General features: G+C 37.6%; 1 protein-coding gene across 2 annotated transcripts; it reads right to left on the bottom strand.

Moving 5' to 3' along the window:
- Positions 1–2,494: 2,494 nt before the first annotated feature.
- Positions 2,495–8,627, bottom strand: LOC106413057 (variant surface antigen E-like). Of its 2 annotated transcripts, XM_048764622.1 has the most exons (3): positions 5,090–8,627; positions 3,012–4,489; positions 2,495–2,925 (listed from the first exon to the last, which is right to left on the bottom strand). In XM_048764622.1, the coding sequence occupies exons 2-3, from the start codon at positions 3,661–3,663 to the stop codon at positions 2,681–2,683; spliced, it is 897 nt and encodes a 298-aa protein (XP_048620579.1). In that variant the 5' UTR covers positions 3,664–4,489; positions 5,090–8,627; the 3' UTR covers positions 2,495–2,680. The 2 variants fall into 2 exon arrangements, with proteins under 2 accessions (XP_048620579.1, XP_013709352.2); XM_013853898.3 differs by lacking the exon at positions 5,090–8,627 and having other exon boundaries at positions 3,012–4,952.
- Positions 8,628–10,162: the final 1,535 nt, after the last annotated feature.

Here is a 10,162-nt window from a genome sequence, read left to right as displayed (position 1 = left end):
TATATTTTATGCCACGTGTCATCTTTCGGGAGAAGTTTTTTTCGCTGATGTGGACGCTCCATATGTTTAATGTAGTATTTCCATTTTTTTATGTTGTATGTTTACATATATTTATTATTTTCGAAATTATATATAATTTTTTTTATAAAACGGTAATGTTACATTATGGAGATAAGCCGTCTTTTTTTAAGTGAAAAATTGTAATTTTACATATGTTTAATGTAGTTTTTCTATTTTTTATGCTGTATGTTTACATATTGTTTATAATTTTTGAAAATTAGTAATATTAAAATGTAAAACTATATTTTATGCCACGTGTCATCTTTCGAGAGAAGTTTTTTCGCTGATGTGAAACTATATTTTATGCCACGTGTCATCTTTCGGGAGAAGTTTTTTTCGCTGATGTGGACGCTCCATATGTTTAATGTAGTATTTCCATTTTTTATGTTGTATGTTTACATATATTTATTATTTTCGAAATTATATATAATGTTTTTTTTTATAAAATGGTAATGTTACATTATGGAGATAAACCGTCTTTTTTTTAAGTGGAGATAAACCGTCTTTTTTTAAGTGAAAAATGGTAATTTTACATATGTTTAATGTAGTTTTTCCATTTTTTATGTTGTAGAGATTTTTCAAATATAGTTTACAGAACATTATAGGTAATTAATTTAATTTATTAAATTCGTTTATTACTTAAAACTAAGTTTTTTTAAGAACATACTGAGTTATAAATATCAATGATGGATTGGTGAGTATAACATGAAGACAAAAATATAAATATTTCATTTTCAAGATAAGAAATTCAGCTTTTATTCAGTTACTCAATATATAATATCTTAAATTATTTTTTTAAAAATATACATAATTTATATATATAGATTAATCTTCCAAACTTAAACTATTATATTATATATGAATAATGTTTATAAATAAAAATAATTTCTGATTTAAAAAAAATAAAAACAACAAACGGTTATTTCAAATAATGGATGTAATTTACATTATACTATCATTTAACAAGTATTAGATACGTTTTGATATATCATTATTTTCTATTTCTAGGAAAAAAAATCGTTAAACATCAATATCATCTAGGTTAAGTATACTAACAGCACAAATTCAAACATCACAAAAAATATTTACATACACATTATAATACAATAATTTAATAAAAAATTACAATTCAAAAAAACAATATTCAATAGAATAGTTATATATATTTTTGCTAAAATTGTACTTACCTGGCCAAGGTCGATCCGAAAATACTTTGCAGTTTAATTAAATATCTAAAACATTTATTTCAACACTCAACAGATAGTTTTGCTAAATATGATAACTAGATAGCCAATAAAATTACAAAAAATATTTAAATAGTAAAAAATATGTTAATTTAACGTGTTTAAAAATAAATTTTAATTATGACATGTATCTTAACATTTATATAAATATATATCATAACCTAAATATAAATAATTTAACAACTTAAATTAGAAAAAAATAAAAATCCCGGGCGTAGCCCGGGTTAATCCCTAGTAAAATAGAAAGCTATTTTAGACTTCACAACTGCCTCCCATTGTAATTCTATTATTTAGAGTATCATTTTTTTAGATCCCTTTGAATTCCGCATGCTCCACATTAAGTGATACAAGGTGTATTAGAAATTTTGCAATTGTGCACTCAGATGATGTGAACAAAGGGTTTCACCTTCAGAAAAACTTTGCTTACTGCTATTGTGGTTGTTAACAATACAACAAGTTTGATTTTTCGGTTAAGTTATCTGGCTGATGCATCCCGCTAACTAATTAAGCTTCCTTTTTTTCTTAGGTTGCACATAGTACAACACACCAAATGTTATGTCAGTGTCACTGTTGGGTAACAAAAGAGTAGATTTTCGAACTTTTCCACATCTTTGTCCAGTCATCAGCCTTTTATGTATCATTTAAAAACCATATTTTTAATTTTATATTGGGTTCAAAACCATATTTCGAAAAACGTGACGTATAAAACTAGGTCGCTGGATAGAAATCAAATTATTGCTAGACACTTGGGCTTACAGTGATACAATGTCCCGACGAACTCGGTAATAGTTAGGCTACTTACTGTTTTCTGTCAATTTTTCTTTTGAAATGTGAGGAACCAAAAAAGGTTGGACTATATATTTAGAAGTTTAGATGTAAGATTTAGTCTTTGTTTTTTTCTCTTGTATTTCTATGTTGTTTTGCTGTAAAAAATATTACAACTTTTAAATCACTTTAACTGTTGTTTTGAAAAAGAAAAAAAAAACATGAACAAAAAAAGTTGTAGAAGATGTAGCTAGGCTTTAACTTAAAAAATAAAACTACATCATTTGGTTAAGGTTAGTCATTTAAAATAAATAAAGCTAAAGTATAAAGTTGAACATCACATATATTTCAAAATGTCTTGAAATTAATCTTATATTGTTGAGTGTTTTTATCAACAAATGTGATTAATCGAAATTTTTATAAATTTTAATTATGTACAAAACTTACTTACCGCAAGTAATATTTAATGGGAAGTCATCTAGTTATTAACTCTTCAAAATCTTTATGTAATAAGAAAACCTTAACTAATAAAAAATAGCAACACTAATAATATTGCATTAAGAAAAAAAAGCAAAAGAGGCAAAAGAGTTGAGTCGGATAGACGAGAGGACTCAGGCGCCTGGGAGAACACTGAACTTCATGTTATAGGTACGGCAATAATAGCCGTTATTCTCTCCGCATGCAAAAGAGTAAGGCTGTGACATTGCTAGCGTAAATTTGAAGCTCTCTTTAGATCCGTTCTCCTCCGATGAAGCAATCTTATTTCTACTTTCGAAGTTGCAGGTCCTGTAACTCCACAGATTTGTTTGCAAGTACACGTCATGTCTTTGGTTTGTCATATTGTTGTACTCGAAAACTGCAAATAATCAACAAGAATTTTAGCCAAAAAAACTATTTATAAAATCATCTAAAGACACAAGAAAATAGACAATATATACTTACCAAGAACATCGCCGACATGGAAAGTAGTCTTGGAAGCCCATTCTTCAAGATCCACCCCGTAGTTCCATCCACGTGATCCTCCCACTACGACCTCACTTGGTGTTGCAAAGACCGGGTTGCTTGAATCGTTATCGTCTGAGCCTGACCTCGAATCGTTATGTTTTGATGAGCCTGGCTTCGTTTCATTATGGTTATGGTGCGATGAGCCTGGCACTGTAACGTTATGGTTGTGGTTCGATGAGCCTGGCTTCGTAACGTTATGGTTCGATGAGCCTGGCTTAGTAACGTTATGATTTGATGAGCCTTCAGGCTTCGTAACGTTATGGTTCGATGAGCCTGGCTTCGTAACGTTATGATTTGATGAGCCTTCAGGCTTCGTAACGTTATGGTTCGATGAGCCTGGCTTCGTATGGTTTGAGTCTGACCTCCATCTCCAGCCTGACCGTGTGTCCCACCTCCAACTCCAGTGCGAACCATCAGGGTTTGTACCCGAACCTGAGGCTGATCCGTCTGAGCCGTGGGATTCCCAACCCGAGCCTGAGCCTGAACCGGAGCTCCAACTCCAGCTCCATGCCTCTGAGCCTGTTGAGAAGACGCATGCAAAGGCCACAAGGATTACCAGTAACTTCGTTTGTGAAAACGACAGCGACATCTTTTCTCTTCTTCGTACGTGCTTTTGATTTTGAGCAATTTGTTATTTTGTAATTGGGATGCTTTCTTCGAGGGTTATAAGTGTACGTATTTATAAGAATACCGAGGGTCGGCATCATTAAACCAATTCCTAATATATATTGGAGAAAACAAAATCCTTTTCCAACAAGGATCTCATCATGTTTCTTCAAACTTTTTTTTTCTTGTTTTTTTCTTTCGTGATATGCCATAATGATACGTATATTTTAAGTAATTAAATTTCATAATTTATATATTGTTAAGCGATCGAGATTTTAGATATAATTATTAAATTTCATATATTAAGTTGTAACACAATTATATTGGTCAAAGACTAACTCCAAATTAATATACAATACTCGAAATGCTCGACGTGATTGGAAATATTTATAGTATGCATTTGGTGAAGTAACACATACATCTAAGTATAAGTCAAGGATCGGTTCCCCTCAAACGTGGAATGCACATGCAATGTTAAATTCGTTAAGATTTTATCTGGAAACAATAATTTGTTTTGTTTGAATTATGATCAACGTAACTATTAGGCGATATTTCTCTCGGCCGTTAAAATACTTTTTTCGTTTTTTTCAGATCTGAGGTCCTTTTCAGTCCGGCTTTCCACACCGGTGCTGTGAGAGGATCTCTGTGACACCCGTCACCTCCAATCCGGAAAACATCGGGCCACCAACAATATCTCGTATAATAAAAGCCCATATACCCAATTACACTCACCCAAAGCCCAATAAAATCCGAATAAAAAGCTCAGTAGCACCAAATCCGTCCAAATATCATATACTCATCTGTCTCACCTGCAAGGGGCAAATGAGGGGTGAGTAACGGGGAAGTCACTCAGTGAGGTATGAGATACTAAACCCGAAGTCCATGGACCCGGACATAGCACTCCGAATAAATATAATTTAATCCTAACACGTTGCAAACACGGTACCTAAAGTACCCAAAGATTACACAACAGTCCTAGCGAGGTGCACACTCGCTGCCCACTAACAGGCCAAAACACTACCGAAAAGGTGCTCGGTTCATACACACACCGAACAAGTGCTCGGTAACACACGCCCGTAGACGATTTATCGACCTCCTGGGTTACGCGTCAACCGGTCGACTATAGCTGACCGTAACCTTCACACAATCCGGCATACAGAAGTCCGTCTCTGTATCCGTCTCAAACAATCACATAACTCCTAATAAAAGAACTATTTTTATTTACCAATTTTAAATGAAACAATCATTGTTGAATCCTCTAACACCCTAATTTCGGTTTAAGCAAAGAACCTAAAAACTAAACAAGCAATAACAGACTCGATTTCACGTAGACGGAAACACATTAGAAATAAATTATATTTATTCAAGGTCCTAAGCCGTGTAAGAGGAATTCGAGAAAAGACCCTCACCTTAGCCAATATCGGGAATTGATCGGGGAATTCTCAGGAACTGATATGGCTTGTACAACAAACTCGATCTACGCTTTAGATAGAATGACTTGGCGAACAAGTCACCCATAAGGTCCATGTTTGCTTCCTACGAATGCCATGATAAAAGTGCACGTTAGATATGTTTCTTGTATCACAAGAAACAACTAATGATACACTTAACCTTCTCAGACATAGCCACGCTTCAAAGGCCCACGATCTCCAGTGTACACGGTTCAGCTCTCCGATGGCTAACGGTTCATGGCCGCGCAGATCGGTGGTCGTTGGTTCCGAGACGCAACGACTCGCGTCTCACTTTCTCCTTCTAGGTCCTGGCTTGCTCACGTTCTCCATGGAACGGATCCGACGTGAACTGGAAACATGGTACATCGATGGATCTATGACAATGAGGCTACGTCAGTGGCGTGACGACGGCTCTGGTGATGACGTCTATGATTTTGGTGGTGGTTGGCGATGGTGGTGATGAAGACGGCGGCGATCAAGGCATGGATCTCCGTTGTACAGAGATGACTCAAGGCTTTGACCACTCCGGTGGTGACTCATGTGGGCGGTGGTGATGGCACGCAACGGATCAAACTAACGAGTGGTGGTTTGTGATGAACGATGGCGTATCTTCTTTGCAAGAGATCCAGAGGAACACGAGTAAAGGATAAAAGTAAAGACAACATGAGAGAGAAGAGGAAGCTGGTGCAAAATGTTGCTTAGTCTCACACGATGATATCAATGGCGGCTGAGATTTGTGGAAGGAGATAAATATATCAATACATGCATACACGTTTAGGTTATAAGAGGAGGTGGATAAGTGTTGGTTTAATATTAATAATTAAACCAAAAACGGTTAAAGAAAACCGGGTCGTTACAATTCTTCCCCACTAACGAGGAATTCGTCCTCGAATTCAAATTTATACTCGTCTGCTAGTTTTATTCTCCAAAATAAAGTTTTGATATTTAATCTCCATCTTAGACTCGATCTCTCAGGTTTTCTCCTGGATCATATCTCTCTCTTATGGAACTTCAATCAATATGGTCATCATTTTCTGAATTGCTTTCACTTGTCAATTTGTAATCTCCACAGATTCGATGAGTGCATACAATTTTTTTTTTTTTTTTTTTAAGATCACTTGGTGGCGCTGCAAAATAAGCTCTTGCTCTCGCACAACTTTTCTCAATACTGACACATGGAACACGTCGTGAAAGTTTGACAACTCTGCTGGTAACTGCAATCTATAAGCCACATCTCTAATCCGCTCCACAATAAGGTACAGTCTCATATATTTAGGTTTAAGCTTCTTTAGCTCCCGAGTCTTAGATCCTCTCTGAAATGTCTTCATTTTCAGGTACACCAAATTATCCAAGTGAACTTCCAACTTCAGTATTAACTGCATTTTTTTCTTTTGCCATCAACTTCCTTTAGGTGGTTATTGAGCATTTCTATTTGCTTCAGTGTCCTTTAAACCATTGGTTGCTATACATAATAGTGCTTCTCCACTTTGGTCTAACATTTGTGCGAATGATCTTCCAGAAAAAGCCTCCTGAAGTGATATCTGAGTGCCCCCAATGATAATTGTTACTGTACATGAACTATTCCTGTGGTAGAAGCTTTCCTCAATTTTCTTTCTCCCGCGAGCTAAGCACAAGTCCTGAGGATGCCCTCTCGAGTTTAACTTAGCGAGACGGTCCACGTTCACTCATACATTAATCTTCATGAAAATTGACTTCCATAGTCCAATGAGGAAACCCACAATCAACATATCCCATTTCCAATCTGTAAGAAGTAAATTGTGTAATAATCCCATAAATATTTGATGTTATGTTTTAACCATCTGACAAGTCTGACATAGACACAATGTAGCTACATCTTTTTTTTTTTTTTTTTTTTTTTTCCACTCTAGGCCAATGTTATTAACACTTCATATCTATGTACTTCTTAGGTGTCGACCACTCTGAACTTGTAATAATCTTTTTTTTTTGAATATACATCAACTCCTGCTTCTGAACACGTGACCCATAAATTTTTTCTCTCTCTTCCAGAAACTACACCTACTCAGTAAGCAACCAACTAATGCTCTCCAAGCTTACCTAACAAAAATCCGTAACTGCTCAACATGCTCCTCTCTGCTCCAAGAAGAAATCAGGATGTTGTCGATGAATACAATCGCGCACTTATCCAAGTGCTCACGAATCATTCATAAGCTTCAAGAATGCTAACGATGCACTCGTCGAGCCAAATGGTATCACTACAATTCATAATATCCATTCCGTATGTACTCCTCAGCTGTAGTCATCTGATGGTATCCTGATGCTAAGACAAACTTCGAGAACCATGAACCTCCATGCAGCTAATACAACAAATCATCAATACGCGGAAGCGATACTTATCCTTAATGGCCACTTGTTCAAACCTCTGTAGTCAATACAAAGTCTTAAGCTCCCATCTCTCATCGTCGTAACAACACTGGTGGTCTCTATGGTGAAATACTCGGTCTGATAAAATCCTTAGCCGCTAAATTTTCCATATGCCCTTTCAGCTCGGCCATCTCCGCTCGCGCTTCGTGAAACCGGTTCTGTACATGAGTCTAACTCGATCATAAGAATGTCTCCTCTTGCTGGTAACAACCCTTCCACATGCCTCAAATACATTCTCATACTCTGCAATAACTGGAAGGTCCTTCATCTCGTGTTGTGCATCATCTTTAACCATCGAAATGGTCGCCAAAAATCCATATGCTCATGTATCCAGTAACTCCTCATCATAAAGCATGGAGGCAATAAAACTCTCGTCTGCTCTAGGAATATCAACTCTTGCCCTCAGGCAATCCAGCACTACTAAATATCGTGACAGCCAATACCTCCCAAAGATGACATCGCATAATCTCAGCTCAATCTTTGACGAATCTCTGAATAACTCGATTCATCCACGCATAACTGGTACAACTCGAATATAAATAACTCCCAATGTCATATGTCAGCTGTCTGAACTGAAACAACTCTGAAATGATCAACACTGCCAAAAACTGGCAAACAAAGCCAAGCGTAACTCCAATATCAACACAACGCAAGCTGCTGCACCCCAATTCAAAAGCGATCTCCACGAGTTCACAAACCAAATATACCTCCAAAATAGTCAACATACTCATACACAAAAACAACACATGCCAACCAATGGCTCACACCTCATATCACGTAATCTCCAGTAACAAAAACTCTTGGAACAATTTGCTTGAAGTAGGGTGGAAGCAGAAATGCCACATATCCACTCCTGGATAATCTCGGAATCATAACCAAAGAAACTGATAACTCCTGAGAAAATTGATGAACTGAGACATCACACATCTGCTGCTGAACATCTGGTTAGAACCATGTTAGTCGAAGGATGAATGACGATGATTTTACACATCGTCATAGAAAAAAGACAACTGAGTTAGTAGTTACTGGACAGAATGGTGCTAAAAGAACTTCACAAACATTTTTTTTTATTATATATATGTATATAAATTATCTTATACTTTTTTTTTTAAAACGTAGAAACCGAATCCCCTAATCGCCATCCCGGGTCGAGGCCGGGACGGAACCCCGCTCTGATACCAAATTGTGACATCCGTCACCTCCAATCCGGAGAACATCGGGCCACCAACAATATCTCGTATAATAAAAGCCCATATACCCAATTACACTCACCCAAAGCCCAATAAAATCCGAATAAAAAGCTCAGTAGCACCAAATCCGTCCAAATATCATATACTCATCTGTCTCACCTGCAAGGGGCAAATGAGGGGTGAGTAACGGGGAAGTCACTCAGTGAGGTATGGGATACTAAACCCGAAGTCCATGGACCCGGACAGAGCACTCCGAATAAATATAATTTAATCCTAACACGTTGCAAACACGGTACCTAAAGTACCCAAAGATCACACAACAGTCCTAGCGAGGTGCACACTCGCTGCCCACTAACAGGCCAAAACACTACCGAAAAGGTGCTCGGTTCATACACACACCGAACAAGTGCTCGGTAACACACACCCGTAGACGATTTATCGACCTCCTGGGTTACGCGTCAACCGGTCGACTATAGCTGACCGTAACCTCCACACAATCCGGCATACAGAAGTCCGTCTCTGTATCCGTCTCAAACAATCACATAACTCCTAATAAAAGAACTATTTTTATTTACCAATTTTAAATGAAACAATCATTGTTGAATCCTATAACACCCTAGTTCCGGTTTAAGCAAAGAACCTAAAAACTAAACAAGCAATAACAGACTCGATTTCACGTAGACGGAAACACATTAGAAATAAATTATATTTATTCAAGGTCCTAAGTCGTGTAAGAGGAATTCGAGAAAAGACCCTCACCTTAGCCAATATCGGGAATTGATCGGGGAATTCTCAGGAACTGATATGGCTTGTACAACAAACTCGATCTACGCTTTAGAGAGAATGACTTGGCGAACAAGTCACCCATAAGGTCCATGTTTGCTTCCTACGAATGCCATGATAAAAGTGCACGTTAGATATGTTTCTTGTATCTAATGATACACTTAACCTTCTCAGACATAGCCACGGTTCAAAGGCCCACGATCTCCAGTGTACACGGTTCAGCTCTCCGATGGCTAACGGTTCATGGCCGCGCAGATCGGTGGTCGTTGGTTCCGAGACGCAACGACTCGCGTCTCACTTTCTCCTTCTAGGTCCTGGCTTGCTCACGTTCTCCATGGAACGGATCCGACGTGAACTGGAAACATGGTACATCGATGGATCTATGACAATGAGGCTACGTCAGTGGCGTGACGACGGCTCTGGTGATGACGTCTATGATTTTGGTGGTGGTTGGCGATGGTGGTGATGAAGACGGCGGCGATCAAGGCATGGATCTCCGTTGTACAGAGATGACTCAAGGCTTTGACCACTCCGGTGGTGACTCATGTGGGCGGTGGTGATGGCACGCAACGGATCAAACTAACGAGTGGTGGTTTGTGATGAACGATGGCGTATCTTCTTTGCAAGAGATCCAGAGGAACACGAGTAAAGGATA

Source organism: Brassica napus, chromosome C8 (assembly GCF_020379485.1).
Source record: "Brassica napus cultivar Da-Ae chromosome C8, Da-Ae, whole genome shotgun sequence".
Lineage (NCBI taxonomy): Eukaryota > Viridiplantae > Streptophyta > Magnoliopsida > Brassicales > Brassicaceae > Brassica > Brassica napus.
The sequence above is the reverse complement of the archived record's forward strand: the minus strand, read 5'-3'. Positions and strand labels throughout refer to the sequence as shown.